General features: G+C 45.0%; 1 protein-coding gene and 1 long non-coding RNA gene across 3 annotated transcripts in view; one reads left to right on the forward strand and one right to left on the reverse strand.

Annotated features, from left to right (window-relative positions):
• The window catches only part of RGS7BP (regulator of G protein signaling 7 binding protein), an 85313-nt gene extending 71105 nt beyond the window's left edge, over nucleotides 1-14208 (reverse strand). Inside the window, exons 1-2 of one of the 2 annotated variants that reach the window (XM_006742000.3) lie at nucleotides 13318-14205; nucleotides 12247-12413 (exon numbers count right to left, since the gene is read on the reverse strand). In XM_006742000.3, the coding sequence (XP_006742063.1) occupies nucleotides 12247-12413; nucleotides 13318-13482 (332 nt within the window). In that variant the 5' untranslated portion in view covers nucleotides 13483-14205. Of the gene's footprint in view, nucleotides 1-12246; nucleotides 12414-13317 lie in introns of both variants that reach the window. The other variant, XM_081826816.1, reaches the window with a different exon arrangement.
• Nucleotides 9743-10819, forward strand: LOC145722702 (uncharacterized). Its single transcript, XR_014147165.1, has 2 exons — nucleotides 9743-10272; nucleotides 10660-10819. It is a non-coding gene; the product is annotated as an uncharacterized LOC145722702 (long non-coding RNA).
• Nucleotides 14209-15731: the final 1523 nt, after the last annotated feature.

A 15731-nucleotide genomic window follows, 5' to 3' on the forward strand; every position in this document is an offset into this window, starting at 1 on the left:
CAAAGGATGGAAGGAAGTGAGTAGACCTAACGTGGAGGAAGAAAGTCTGAAATAGTTGGGGCTCAGAGAGAAGTGCTGAGGCTTCCAGAATGCAGAGCCGAGGTCCATTCACACTCTACTGGCAGCTTCAGAAAGACCATTAATTGTGTTTTTTTTCCCCTTCCTGCTTGTTTTCTCTTCTTACTAGCTGAGTAAACTTTAAAAGCCTTCAAATCAGCTGTGTGCCAGCTGAAGAAGTCCTTGTCCTGAAGTGTGTCCAGGGGAGGCAAGAGGCTTTGAGCAGAAATAGTATTTAGTGGCAGAGAAAGGGAAGGAAAGCAGGTAGGCCAATTTTGGGGCCATTCCAAGAAAGAAAGGAGCTGTCTGAGGAATAGCCTGGCATAGCGTCAAGAATAAAGACTCTGCTACTACAGAGACCAGTGTTCAAACCCCAGCCCCACCAATTAACCAAATATCTCAACTTTCTCACCTAAATTTACTACAAAATGAAAATTAGAAAAATATCTATCATTCTGGGTGCTCTGGAAAGCCTCCAGGTATGCCTCATCTGGATTCAAGTGGGAGTCCTGAAGCCTCACTGGCTCTGGATGGGACCACTATAGTGGAGGCATGAGGGAAAAGTGCAAAGAATCCCAAAGACCGGGGTTGCCTGGGTGGCGCAGTCGGTTAAGCATCTGACTCTTGGTTTCCGTTCGGGATCGTGGGATTGAACCCCACATCGGGCTCTGCATTCAGCATGGAATCTGCTTGAGACTCTCTCTCTCCCTCTGCCCCTCCCTGCCGTATGCATGCTCACACACTCTCTCTCCCTCTCTCAAATAAATCTTTAAAAAAATCTGAAAAATGAAAACAAAGAATCCCAAAGACCATAGTCCTCACGTGATCCAACTACTGACGTAACCCCAGCTCCCACCTACCTACATAGTTGGCTCTGTGATTGGACCCCTGTAGTCTGATCTCTGCTACTTTGAGATAGATGCATTTCTTAGCCAAAATACCAGACTTGAAAACCTCTCTCTGGACTAAGTAGATAGACTATTTCAGATGAACTCATGTATTCATGAAAGGGTCCAGCACATAGCTGGTTCTCAGCACATTGACTGCTATTTCTCCTTTCCCATGGTTCAAGACAGAAATGTTCACTCATGGCAGGAAGCCTGCGGCCACACAAAGAGAAAGGACATTGCCACTTGTTCTTCAAAGTTTGGTCCAAGCGCCACCATCCCCTTTTTGAAGTCTTGTTTCCTGGCTACAGTCACTTGAGCAGAGCTGATTGCTGCCTCCTTTATGTCTGTCCTGTATCGCCTGCTTATTTCTATAGCATCACCCATGACCCCGTTCTGCAGTGAATGTGTCTCTACACAGATGCTAGCCCCAAGCTCCACAAAAGCAGAGTGGTGTTGCTTTTATCTTTACATTTCCAGAACCTAGCACTGTGCCTGGTCCAGAGTAAGGTGTTCAGTATTTCGTGGATAAATGAATGAACAAACAAACGAAGAAGAAAATGGGCAGAAAGGAGCAGGTAGATGTTGAGGGATCACCTCCCACTTCTTTTTCCCCACTGTAGCAGCCCTTTCCCCGGGTCTCACGTCCAAGCTCCCTACCCATCCCCAGTCTTGCTAAAGATCCCATCCTGGGCCTTAGGAAGCATTACTTTGGTTTACAGTTTGGGAGATTTTGTCCTCACTGGACAGTTAGTATGGTGAGGGATATATGTGAGTCAGATCATGAAACTTGTGATCGGGAGATCCACATGACTTGGTCCTGGCCAATGACCTGTTCGTAGTTCTGTGTGAGGCTTCTGGGAAGTCCTTCGGAAAGGGATGCATTTATCTTATGTCCTTGCCTTTTACTCCCTGCTGGGAACATAGACACAATTTCTACAGCTGGAGCAGCAGTCTTGGGACCTTGGGACCTCTCACATCTCGTACCTCATACCTTTGAATCATGAACCAGTGCTTACTATCCCCTACCCTTGAATTTTTAATGACGTGAGAAAATAAACTCTTCTGTGTTTAAGTCACTGAAATCCTATCTATGTTACTTGCAGCCGAAGACCATTCCAAACTGATAATCTAGTTTGTTTTTTTTTTCCTTAGACATGACTAGGTCAGTCTATTTTGGACTTTTACATTTGCTCTTCCCTCTGGCCGAAGTGCTTTTTTCACAGATCATCACCTGCCTGACCCCTTCTTAAGGTCAGATACTAGGTTAGAATGTCACCTTCTGAGGGGGGGGCTCTCTGAAAACCCCATCTGAAAATAACTACCCACAGTCATCCATCATTCTTTAAATCATATTCTGTTTTCTTCACTGCATTTATCACTCTCTGAATTGCACTCTCTTTTGCCTGTTAGTTTTCTCTCAGTGCATTAAGGCTTCTATAACAAAACACCATGGACTGACTGGATGGCTTGCAACAACAGAAATGTATTGCTCATCGGTCTGGAAGCTGGGCAGTCCAAGACCGACGCACCACATGGTCATGTTTGGTGAGGACTTTCTTCGTGGTCCATAGCTGGTGCTTTCTTGCTATGCCCTCACATGGTGGAAGGAGTGAGGGATCTTTTTGGAGCCCCTTTTATAAGTGCCCTAATCCTATTTATGAAGGCTTCCCCCTCATGGCGTGAGCTTCACCCGAAGGCCCTACCTACCAATACTGTAACTTTGGGTGTTAGGTTTTCAACATAGGAATTGTGCAGGAACATAAACATTCAGACCAATAGCACTTCTTGATCATCCTCACTAAGAATGCAGGAATCTTCTTTATTTTGTTCAGAGCTGCTATATTTCCAGCACCTAGAAGAGCACGTGGCATATGGTGGGTGTTCTATAAATAGTTTCCCAGACAGGGAGGAAACTTCCAGAGTTGCAAAAAAGCATATATTTCCCCATAGAATACGCTGTCCTATGTTGCATAGGTTTATAATTTAGGAAACAGTGGGTTAAGTGCATTTTAGGACCTAACTGCTGTATCTAACATAATTTAGATGAGTTTCCAGTTCAATTTTTCTTAATGGCCTTACTGTAATCTTGATTATAGGTCGTCTTGCAGCTTATCCTTATATCCAGAAAGCACTGCCTCTCTACCTTTTATTCTTTTAATCTTTTTTTTTTTTTTAAAGATTTTATTTATTTATTTGAGAGAGAGAGAATGAGAGACAGAGAGCATGAGAGGGAGGAGGGTCAGAGGGAGAAGCAGACTCCCTGCCGAGCAGGGAGCCCGATGCGGGACTCGATCCCGGGACTCCAGGATCATGACCTGAGCCGAAGGCAGTCGCTTAACCAACTGATCCACCCAGGCGCCCTCTCTACCTTTTATTCTTAATAGCTCATCAGATTTTAAGTCCTTGATGAAATTCTTTGGTTTATTAAAGGAAGTTTTAAAATTATTCCCGAAAGAGTCTCACTGAATCTCAAGGAGATATTTCCAAATTGATTTCTGGACTGCCACTGCTTATATTCCCTGCAGGCCCTATTCCATTTCACCTCCTGGTCTGGAGATTATACTCAACCCCTTTCAAAGGTACCTTGCCTAACTTCCTGCCCTCCCAAGTGGTTCCTGCACCCCTTATCTTTTCCATAGGTCCATTTAAAAGTGGCAGAGACTTGTTAATCTCCTTGGGACTCTTCTCTTTTGGATTTCTGTGTGAGGAGTATGGTGGGCTATGAGGAGACTACACATAAGCCCTTGACATTCAGAAGAGTAAATGATCTCTTTTAATGGCTGAAGGGTTGGGGCACCTGGGTGGCTCAGTCGGTAAAGTGTCTGCCTTCGGCTAAGGTCATGATCCCGAGGTCTTGGGATTGAGCCCCGTGTCAGGCTCCCTGCTCAGCTGGGAGCCTACTCCTCCCTCTCACACTCCCCCTGCTTATGCTTGCTGTCTCTCTCTCTTTGTCGAATAAATAAATAAGATCTTTAAAAAAAATAATGACTGAGGGTAGGCTTTTATAGAGAGAACCCACAGATGTAGACTAATAGGATGGGACCATCCTTTATATACTTTTAGAGAATAAGAAGTCGATCAGTTTGAGTAAGTAAAGAGTTTACAAGTCAGATGGTAAGAGGAGAGCCCAGGAATACAGATTGGGTGCCGTGGCTGAGAGAGTGAGTTGCTGGCCAGTATCCATTCTCTCCCTTTCCTTTCTAGTTAAGGTGTCAATCAGAGAAGAATACGCTTCCCAGTCTCCTCTGTAGTTAGGTGTGACCTCCTGATGCAGTTCTGGAAGAAGTTTTGTTTGGGTTTACTTAAAAAGAGCTGACCGAGCTAGGAAGTGTGGCCTTTTCCCCCTTTATCCTTTCCTCTAGTCTGGAATTTGGAATTTGGACTGCTGACAGGACTGCTTTTTTAAAAGTCATGTCTTGTAGAGCAGAGGAAATAATATAGTTACTGCTCTTGAGCTGTGCTTTATGTAGATATCCTTTTAGAAGAGACAGAATTAAACTTTCAAGGGCTGAAAACTTAAAAAATTCCTTTTAAAAGTGATCCTAATGGAAAATCATTATTTATTCAATATCCACTGAGCAGATAGATATTAGGGTGATATTTTATCAAATAACTTGAAACATAATTTAAGTAATCTTAAAATACACCCTGCCCGCTGATCCCCTGTAATAATGAACACCTATGCCTCAGAAATCGCTCTTAGGTGTGTCTTTTTTTGTTTTTTTTTTTAAGATTTCATTTATTTATTTGAGAGAGAAAGAGAGAAGAGAGCGCGCGCAAGAGAGTACAGGGGGGGGAGGGGCAGAAGGAGAGACAGAGGGAGAAGCAGACTCCCCGCGGAGCAGGTGCCCCATGCAGGGCTCCATCCCAGGACCCTGAGATCAGGGCCTGAGCCCAAGGCAGATGCTCAACTGACTGAGCCATCCAGGCGCTCCTTAGGTGTGCTTTTTAAGTCTTCTATTGTTTAAAAACGACATACTGGTTCTACAGTTACAAATCAGAAAGAAATAATGGTCGAAAGTAATAGATAAGTCATAAAATGTGAGCTAATCTAACCGATCAGTTCTTACTGAAGTCTTTGTCAGAATAGGTTTTACAATCCCAAGTAAGGTTAATGAACGAACAAAATGGACATATCCTCACTGACTTGCCACTCAGGGTACAAGCAAGCATAAATGAAACACAGCCTTGCTCTCTTGTACTTCACCATCTCAATAATCAAGTGACAATAAATTTTCCTAAAGTTCATTTTAGTTTAATTTTCTCTCTGACTGGAGCATTTGTTAAGAAGGCTCTCGCCAGGTGAAGGTCATTAGATCTGTTCAAAGCATAAAAAGGCTAACTTCAATAGGCAACTGGAGAGCCCTTGTCTAGATTCCATATCACCCGTCATTTTGTGGCTAATGATAGCACTGTTCTTTAATTTGGTCTGAGCCGGTACTGTGTCAGTTGCTTATGGTTCTTGAGCAACAGTATTAGTACCGCTGAAAGACCACCAGCACCTACCCCAGTTCTAGCCGAGCGGACGAGAGAAAGTGAGCACCGTGTATGCGGACTGTCACGTGCCTCTCCTCTCCGCCCGCCCCCCAGCCAAATATTCTCTCCTACAGCTGGATTTTTGTTCCACCTTTATGTTCCGTGTTTACACACTGGTAGTTAAATTGATTAGAGCCAAGGGCTGACCACATTGGGGATTCAGTACCTTTGTGATCACATTCATTTCATACAGAAAACAATCTAGTCCTTGGGCACAAACTCCACCCGTAATATGAGTTAAATATTTAAGTTTTGCAAATGATAAAGCACTGGGCACTGGGAAGTCTTTGTGTGGAAGTGTTGAGAGAATGTACAAAGTGCTAGGCTGAGCTCTACCTCCATTCCCACTGGGCCCAACAACCCAGAGTGTTCATTCTCCTACAGATGGGCCAAAGGAATTTGCTCTGGGTTGAATTATGTCTCCTCAGCCCCAAATTCATATGTTGAAGTCCTAACTCTTATTACCTCAGAATGAGATCTTATTTGGAAATACACTGTTGCAGATATAATTAGTTCCATTAGTATGAGGCCATACTGGAATAGGTTAGGCCCCCTAATCCAATATAACTGGTTTCCTTATAAAAAGACAAAATTTGGACCCACACACATACACAGGGAGAAGGATGTAAGAGAGAGACGCTTCAGCAAGTCAAGGAACAACCAGGATTGTCAGCAAACCCACCAGAAGCTAGAAGAGAGGAGCAGATTCTTCCTCCCAACCCTCAGAAGGAACCAACCCTCCCCACACCTTGATCTTGAATGTGTAGCCTCCTACAGTGAAACAAGAACTTTGTGATGTTTAAGCCACCCACTGTGTGGTACTTTATGACTGCAGCCCTTAGCACACTAATATAGAATTGTTCTCCTGTCCTTCCCTTTGATGGCTAGCATATATCTCTCCCCTTTCATTTTTTGACCAGTGAGAGTTAACATTTTTAAAGCAAAAACACCTGTAATAGAAAGGGAACATACAGGACAGAGTGGGTGGCTTGGCAGGCTTGCCAACCAGGCCTCTTGTACTAAAGCGTTACCGAGTGAGCTGCGAATCTGAGTTCTCCCTCTCCCTGCTCTCCTGACTCCCTAGCAAACAGAATAAGGAACAAATAAGAACCGGCTAAAAGTGGGCCTGGGAAAAATGGGGCAGAAAAGTCAAATAGGAGTCAAACAAAACTAAAACAGTCCAAAAAAAAAAGGAAAAACCAGGAGGAGAGAGATGGAAGCAGAAAAGAAGAGTAAACTAGGCATGATTGGTCAGGAAACTAATTGCTGGAGGGAAAAATCTGAAATCTCTGGGTATGAATCTCTACAATATTCATTATATTATTCCCAGAATCCATTAGGAAATTAAGGTTCTTCTTGTGATCATAGTGTGTTCACATCTCAACAAATATATCTCTGGAATTCAATCATCAAACTTCATGCATGATGCTTATTTTATTTTTTATAGTTTAGTTCTGTAGCCAAAGTCTGTATGATTCCCCCTGAATTAACCTGGAACACTGGAATGATGAAGCCAGAAGACTCGGGTCATTCAGTTCAGCCCTTTCGTTGAGGTGTACAGAGAATTTAACAGACTTTTTGTCCAATGTCACACAGCCTGTACCAGAGCTAGGCGAGAAGATTTTATAAGTATGACATAATTTATTAGGAATAGAGTTTGATTTATACAAAGAAAATCTTCCTAATCTACTTTTGAACCCTTGCATATCCATATTGCTTTTAAGGTATTAATGAAGAAGCCTTAGGGCACCTGGGTGGCTCAAGTCAGTTGGGCATCCGACTCTTGGTTTTGGCTCAGGTCATGATCTCACGGTTGTGAGATCGAGCCCCACATTGGACTCTGCATTGGGCGTGAAGCCTGCTTGAGATTCTCTTTCCATCTGCCCCTTCCCCTTACTCAGGCTCTCTCTCTCAAAAAAAAAAAAAAAAAAACAAAAAAAAAACACCTTTTAATAACCATCTGGGAAGCCTCAACCTAGAAAATTCCTCCAAACATAATATAAGGAACTAAGATAAACATTTATTTCAATCAAGGTATTTATCTGAAAAATACTGGATGGATAAATTTATTTTTCATATAGGTGTATCATGATATCCTGAATTTTGCATGTCTTATGAATACGAACACTAATCTGAATTTCGTAATAGTGTAACCGTGTGCTAGTCCGTCTTCTGAGTGCTTGACATATGTTCACTTAGTCCTTATAATGCCGTATGGTTCAGTGTCATTAGCTATTAACCCCATTTTCTGATGAGAAAACCGAGGCAGGGAGGGACAGTTATCTACCTTCATCCAAGGTTACGCTATTTGTAAAAAAGGCAGGGCTGAGATTTGAACACAGGCAAAGTCTGACTGCGAAGCAGTATGCATCTCAATACACACGGATTCCCAGCAAGTGGTAAAGCCGGGATTTTATCCCAGTCTAATCTGATTTAGAGTCAGAGCTCTTTCCCATCGCTCGATCTTGCCTCTCACATCTGCATACTTGAACCTCCCGTTCGTTCTGTCAGCAACCGCCGCCAGAAGGCAGAGGTGTGAAGGAGATGTGGGGTGGCACAAGCAGCCCAGCAGCTGTGGAGGAAACGGGATCCCAGCGCCCAGCCCGCCAGCCACACCATCGTCTCCGGCGTCTGCTGGAGGATACTGTCTCCTCTGGGTCGGTCCTAGCCGGCGCGCTGTGCTCTTTTCTCTTGGTTCTCAGGACATGGTGTGTTTGATGGAACTGGTGCCAGGCCACGGAGCGATGGGCATGGGTTCCGGGCTTAGAGCGGCCTTGGACTGGCAGAGTATCCTCTAGAGGTGGGGAGTCATGTACTTGGCCCCACAGATCCTCTCAACTACCCCGTGGGGACCATGACAACGAGTTGACAGAGGAGGGAACTGAGATTCAGACAGTGAAGTAGTTCCATCCAGGTCACAGAAGATGGTTCTCCGCCCAGGTCTGCCTAAATGCTAAGTCTTCACATATACTTGCCCAAGTTACCTCTAAAGTCGCTTGAACTCATCTAAATCTCCTCAAATACAAAACAAGGACATTGTGCTCTATCTATACTCTGTGCCCTGAAGCCCTAGGGATTCTTCAAAGGTGTCTCAGAAGTCATTTTGGGAAGGACGTCCCAGGTCACCGGCCCTGGTAGCCACCTGCCCCTGATGTGTGTGCGTGCACACACACACACACACACACACACCGTGCAGGGCACAGCAATGCTACTTTCAACCTGCCTTCTAAATCTGACTTTCCACATTAAGATGGAAGGAAGCTTCTGCTGCTAAAACAAGTTTGGGGACCATTCTAGCAAGTGATCCCTGAGGCCTCTCTTAGCTTTAACACCAACGAGAGGATCAGCACCGTAAAGGGACAGCAACTGGTCACTCAAACCAGGCAGAAGAGACTGGGGATTCACCTGGCTGGCTCTGTCCAGAAGACATCTGTTGCCTTTGAAAGAGAAGGAGGCACTGCAACCTTCGCTGGTCTAGACACAGTTTGAGAAGGTGGCGTGATGACGTCTGTGATGATGGCCTTCTTACCCAGGGCCAGCTAGTGAGAAACACAGTCTGTGGTCACCCTTCCTTGAGGGAGTCATTTAGGGATGAAGGGGGTCTAAGCATCTGTGGCTTAATCCCAAATCATTGGCTTTTCTCCTCTTTTTTGTTTATCTCGCTTCATCCTTTTTTTACCCTGTCTACCTTCAACCTAGTCTCCCTTCTCTGGCCCCAAAGCCAGGTGATAAACAGCAAAGGAGTGGTGGTTCCGTGCTGGTTAAGAAATAAGTCATTTCATTTACTCCTTCAGGTCTTGCTTTTGCCCCACCTATGTTCCTACTTAGAGCAAAGCATTGGAGTTTAGGTGATAGCATCGGGCCGCATCTTGATGAATGCATGGAGAGCCAAGTTTTCTGTTTCCCCATCCCTGTAGTTCCTACCCCTTTCACTAAAAGCTGTGTATGTAGGAAAGAATAAGGCCAGGTGTTATTATTCATGGTGATAGTGATCATACCTTTTTACAAGACACTTATTGAGCTATATTTTATACATAATAAACTTCACTCATTTTGAATGTGCAATTCAGTGATTTTTAGTAGCTATATAGTTGTACAATCATCACCACAGTTCAATTTTGGAACACTTCCATCACCCCAAAAAATTACCTCAAGCTCACTTGCAGGGACTCGCTGTTTCCACTCCCAGATCTAGGCAACCACTAATCTACTTTCTGATGTGAATAGATGTGCTTTTTCTGAGGATTTCATGTAAAAGGAATCATATAATATGTGGCATTTGGTGACTGGTGTCTTTGATTTAGCATACTCTTCTTGTGATTCATCCATATGTTAGCATGTTTTCGTATTTCATTCCTTTTTACATAATACTTCTTTAAAAGGCAGAATTATGTAGAGGAAAGATCATGGATTTCAGAAGTATGCAACGTGGGGCCAAATCACAGTCATTCCACTTCTTAGTTGTGTAACTTTGGGCAAGTTCCTTAACCTTTTTGAGACTCATTTGTAAAAATAAGGCTAATAATCATCTTTCCCTCAGAGGACTATTCTGTGAATTAACTGGATTGTGCTGGCAAGTGATGGGTGCTCAAGAAATCCAGTTTTTGTCTCTACATTCCCCAGGAGCCTTTGCTTTTCTTAACCCTGCTTCAGATTTTAAGGTGAATGCTACAGTCTCCCTACCGGCTTTCACATCAAACTTGACATGAGAGCCAACATAAGTAGCAGTGTCAGGAATGGAATTCCACCAAGGAAAATCATCACATCCTTCATTAATGAAGCCCACATGGTAAGAAGCTAAAGGGATTTCCTTCGTTATAATGCTGTCATTTTTTTAGAAAGAAGGTTAAATTGTATTCATTATTTTAAGGAGGAAATGTTTCAGGTTCCATCCTAGAACATTGTATAGAGTTGGCCTTACCTTTGCAAGGCTCTAAGAACAACGTATTTTCCCACTAAGTCTTACAAAACTGCTCCCAATAAAATCCACTCTCGGGTAACATAAAAGTAAGTAGCAAGGCGCTGCCAACCCCTGAGTATATAAAATCCATCTCAAATCCTCAAAACTCAACTTGGAGCCAGTAGTTTCAGACTCCTTTCCTGAAACTTTGGAAGGACCTGAATTGCATGTGTGTAGCAGCACAGACTAAATTGAACTCCTTGTTTCTTTCTCCAGTCTATCTTCTGTGATTAGAACATGTCATCAACTTGAGTTTCACCTTCGAGGAGTCCTGAATATAACCCCATCGTACAGTCTTGGACACAAGTTGACAAAGATGCTATTCTTTTGCTCTGGGCATAACATTTCCTGTTGTAAATCTGTTTCCCCTTCTGAATCATTGTTTCTCTCCAGTTTTTATTCCACCACTATTCTCCTATGTGTTTCTAGTTGTTTTACCTCCCTTCTTGTCTGGGGTTTATCACGGCTGCATTTCTTCCCCCAATTCCTTAAACACTGAATCCCTTTCCACCTTCTAGATGAAATGCCAGATTCACATCCTGTTAGGCACAGTGTAAGAGTTAAAACAGAAAAGGATGAGGCTTCTAAATATTTCTACCAAATGAAATGGGTTTGTAATATACTTTACGTCTCATTTCAAGGACATTAGATAGTGCATCTTTTCTGATGTTATCAAATGCCACTTGTTAAATGCAGTTACTGAGAAAGGCAACACAGGGCTTTCTAATCTATATATACCAATAGTCACTGTACATATTACCGGCATTATACATATTACCGGCTTTGTACATATTATTGGCATTAAAGATGGCAAAGAGTGATTCAGGTGAATAAATTAGATATAATTCCTACACATGGTCAATCTGCAATATTATCAGGTTAGTCTAATAGACTTGAGCTTCGATTATGATACAGACATACACAGATAAACAGAGAAAGGCTTTATCCAGACGGAATCAAACACTTAATGTGTTTCTATAAGGATTCCTGTGTTTCCTTGCTCTATGTTCTTATTTGAGTATAGTAACTTGACAAAATCCATGACTAACTTCTTTCCTGATATGGAGAGATCAGGAAATAGATGAGGTCTCAGAAGTGAAGTTTCGCTCACTGTATTAGGACTAAATAGGACTAAATAGGACCTAAAATAGGACTGGGGATCCATAAGGGTGATAAAAAGAAATAAAAATAATGGGGAAGGGCACATGAACAGCCTAGATTTAGATGGATTTGTGAATCTCCACAGTCTTCACCAAAATTTTCGTCCGTTAAAACTTTCCTTTCATATACTACACTGAGGAGAGTAATTTATATCCAAGACTTTATTTTAGGGATTTTATTTTAAATGGTATCAAGGAATTTATCTCATGGTATAAATAGTTTAGTAAATCTAGGATTTAGCAAAGATTTTCTCTCTACTGAACTGGCCTTTCGTGCAGTAGATGTTCAGCAGCTGATGACAAATAATCTCGAGGGGTGATGACTTAACTTCATTTTGACGGCCAAACATTCTGCAAAAAAATTCTGAAGCCCCGAGTCCCGATATGTGGACAGCATAGTGCAAGTTAATTTTTTTTTTCAATCACTTAATGACCCAAGTCTTGAATATATGTATATTCAAGAATCACACAACCTTCAGATTGTAATTTGGCACCTAGTTTGTCTATAGCTCTCAAAAGAATCCTGATCTCAGGTGACCCCATATTTGCAGAGATCACTTCTGAAGTCTTGAACACCATAAATAACTGTGAGCATCCATGCATCATGTATATGAATGACCAAATAATGCCAAGAATCTCCTACCCCGAGATGGCAGCAAGTTTTTGGTGTGCCTGACGAGCCATTTCACAGCCTTTGGTTCTTGTCTTGTGCATTTCCTCCCGGAGTGAGGGGCAACTGACGGAGACGTCCCCGATAGAAATGACCAGCTCTCGGTACAGGGCCACTTGCGTGTTGAACTCTTGGACAAGCTGAAAAAGAATTGAATTGCCTTCACCAACGTTTCCTATCTGGGTGTATACAAACATGGGTTTTCAGTGACCCCTCAGCCAACTCCACAAGTTCCAGCTAAGGTGCCTACAGCCAGCTTAAAGATCAAGGCACAAAGATGGTAAGTTTCTCCTTGTCCAAGGCAAGTGTTTATTTTCATCGGGAAGTCCGGTGGTGGAAGCTCTATTTCCAGACCTACTCCCTCCCTCTCTACCATCCCCCCTCCTCCCTTAGACTCAGTTTCTGAAGAGCAAGAGCATATGCCACTCCCAGGTCACTAGAGCTTGCTGTTGGGAACTCTCACATATAATGCTCCCCTGTACTACAGCTAAGATAAGGATTTTAAGTTGCGTGGGGATAAAGGCCAAAGATAGGTTGCGAGAGGGAAACTGTTCACCTCCTGCCAGGCCACTGAACCAGAGACTGGCTCAGGAGCCTGACGGGAAGACCGGCCACAGCCTCTGCGCTGGAACCTTCGTCCCCTCTGCAGCGCCCCGTGTGCTCTGTTTGGGTTTATTTGCTGCTGTCTCCCCACAAAGCAGCACCCCCACCTTCCCATCCCCTCCCTCCCTGGTGAGCAAGCCACTTCACCGTGTCTTTTGCATCCACCGTTCTCTGAGGGGGTAGAGGCATGACTTACAGCCGCTGACCCTAAGACCCTTGCCGTGGCACTTCTTTGCGGGGACATTACGACCCAGGTGTCACCCCGAATCTGGGGACTGCAGATTTAAAAATAGTGCATGTGCACGTGATCGGCATGGAGCAGCTGAGGGTGGGGGAGTGGCTGGCAGTCAAGCAAACGACTAACATACAAGATGCCCCCACCTCCTCTCCAAAAAGGAAAAAAAAAAAAAAGAAAAAAGAAAAGGTACAGTTTTCACCTACCATCTTGCAGTCGTCCAGGGCTCGTTGGGTTTTGTGGGCGCTCTCGGAGTTGCTGCCCCTGCGCTCCCAATCCCCGCTCTGCAGCGGGGGCTTGCTGATCTGGAAGATCGAGGAGCGGGTGGACCGGCTGGGGCGCTTTTTGCGCCCATTCGGTGCAGAACTCATGCATACACATCCACCAAGCCGAAGCCGCTGGTGCAGTGCGCCCCGGCGCGGGCGGCCCGGTCGTTGCCCTGCGCGCCGCCAAGCAGCCGGAGCCGGGAATCGAGGCGCGGCGCTCACAGGGTTGGGGCTGGCTGCGCGGGTGGGTAACCTTCAGCTTGAAGGAGAGCCGGGGAAGCGCTGGCTGTGCGCTGCAGCATCGCTTCCACTGAGCAGCGAGGAAGGGGCTCGGTCAAGTTCTGCTCAGCAGCATTGCCGGCCCTGTCCCGGGAGCTGGGCGCTGGCGCGGGCTCGCACTACCTTCCCCTCGGCATGGATTGCAGCGCTGGGCGAGAAGGAACGCGCCGCCAGGCGGTTCTGAGTTTCCATTCAGATGGGGGAGCAGCTTTCAAAGCCTGCGCTGTAAGGTGGGAGTTGGGGGGGGGCGGGTATGAGTCTAGCTCTCGCCTCAGTGTCTTCCCGCAGCGGCGCTCCGTCGTCTTTCCCCTCCCTCCCCCGTCGCCAGGCCTGGAAGGCTGGCAGTCCCCGAAGCAGGCAATCGGCTCTAATAGGCTGCCTTGATCCCCCGTCTCTACGGGCTCATCTGTTTGAGGATCCCAAATGAATCCGTGGCGGGACTGGCAGACGCAGGCAATCTGTCCGCCTGACGTGGTGCGCTGCCCCGCACATTGATAGGACGGGAATACTAATGTGATCCGTCCAGAGAACCCCCCCCCCCACCTTCTCCCTCCACAGTTTATGCACTTACCCAATCAAATCCCCGGGAACGTCAGTTGCAATATTACTTCATCTGCGCTATTCTTAGAAACGAAAAGTGTCATCAGAGTGGAGCACATTGCCACATGCTGGGACCTAAACATGGATTTCAAATCAACCTGTGTGCGTTGAAGGCCCTCACCATCTGAGACCATCTGGGGGCCACAGATAATCAAAGCCCAAACCTAGGAGCAAGCGAGGTTTTTGATTCAAGAGGAAAATGTCTTGATGACCTAAAAGGAAAGCTTTGTTTCCCTGAGTGTGTTGTTGCTGTAGTTGTGTTTTTGTTTTGTTTTGTTTTTGTCTTTGTTGGGCATACAGGGAGCGGGACTAGCAGGCGGTAAGGCAGAACGGGGAAGAGAGCCGGGGAAGCCCTGTCAAATTGGTCCTCCTTCCGTTTTCACCAGTAAAGTTCCCGGTCTCCTGTTCCAGAGTGTGACTTTTTCCTGTGAGAGACGCCACAAGTAAGAGCCACCAGGCCTCCCTTCCTTGGACATTCAGAACGACCAGTTCTCCTTTATGGAACATCAGTGAGCCAGAGGCTGGTGGAGCTGGCCCAGGGAAGTGGAGGGGATGTCTGCATAAAGGGGGTGGGGGTGGGAGTGAGTTGCTGGGCCATTTAAGTCCACTTTTACCACTGACATCCTAAGATTCTTGTGGGAAGAAAAGAGGTGGAGTTGGCATTCTGGTCTAATGTTTGTTCTCATGAATGATTTATTTGGAGGGGACAGATAAAGAGGTCTACCACAGGGGAAATAATTATGTGTCCAAAAGCCTCATGAAGAGCAAATCAGACATTCCTGGTCACTCTCTTAAGGGGATATGGAGAGTACACACAGCGGGATAGTCAGAAATAGGAAGACTAACCCCTTAAGGAGGGTGTCTCTAGGATTTTCTTTTTCTTTCTTTTTTTTAACAAGACAGGTAAACGTAATGGAGTCGGGTAAGAAAGATGCTTGGTCTTTGTGCCCAGTTCCTGTCACAGAGCTCCTAAAACCCTTGGAATTTCCTGAGTGATAAGGGTGATAAGAGTCTTTTGTCACCAGGAAGACTAAGAATTGGTTAGAGGTTTGGAACTCTCAGTCCCACCTCCAACTTCCCTGAAGAGAAGGGCTAGAGATTGATGAATCATGAATAGCCAGTAACTTTATCAATCATATCTACATCATGAAACCTCCATAAAAACCACTACATAGTGGGATTCGGGGGGCTTCCGGGTTGTTGAAGGTGTGGAGGGGCTGGGAAGGTGGCAAGCTCCGCATCCCCCCTCCCATACCTTGCCCTCTTCCTTCATCACATTCTTTATAGTAAACTGGTAACTAAAGCCCTTTCCCAAGTTCTCTGAGTCACCCCAACAAATTATGCAGTCTGAGGGGGGTTTGTGGGAACCCCTGAATGGGTGTCAGATGCAATCCGGGGACTTGATACTTGTGATTGGTCTCTGAAGTGTGGGCATTCTTGTGGGACAGAGCCCTTAAACCATGGAGTCTGATGCT

Source organism: Leptonychotes weddellii, chromosome 7, assembly GCF_054177405.1.
Source record: "Leptonychotes weddellii isolate Sample4059 chromosome 7, ASM5417740v2, whole genome shotgun sequence".
Classification (NCBI taxonomy): domain Eukaryota; kingdom Metazoa; phylum Chordata; class Mammalia; order Carnivora; family Phocidae; genus Leptonychotes; species Leptonychotes weddellii.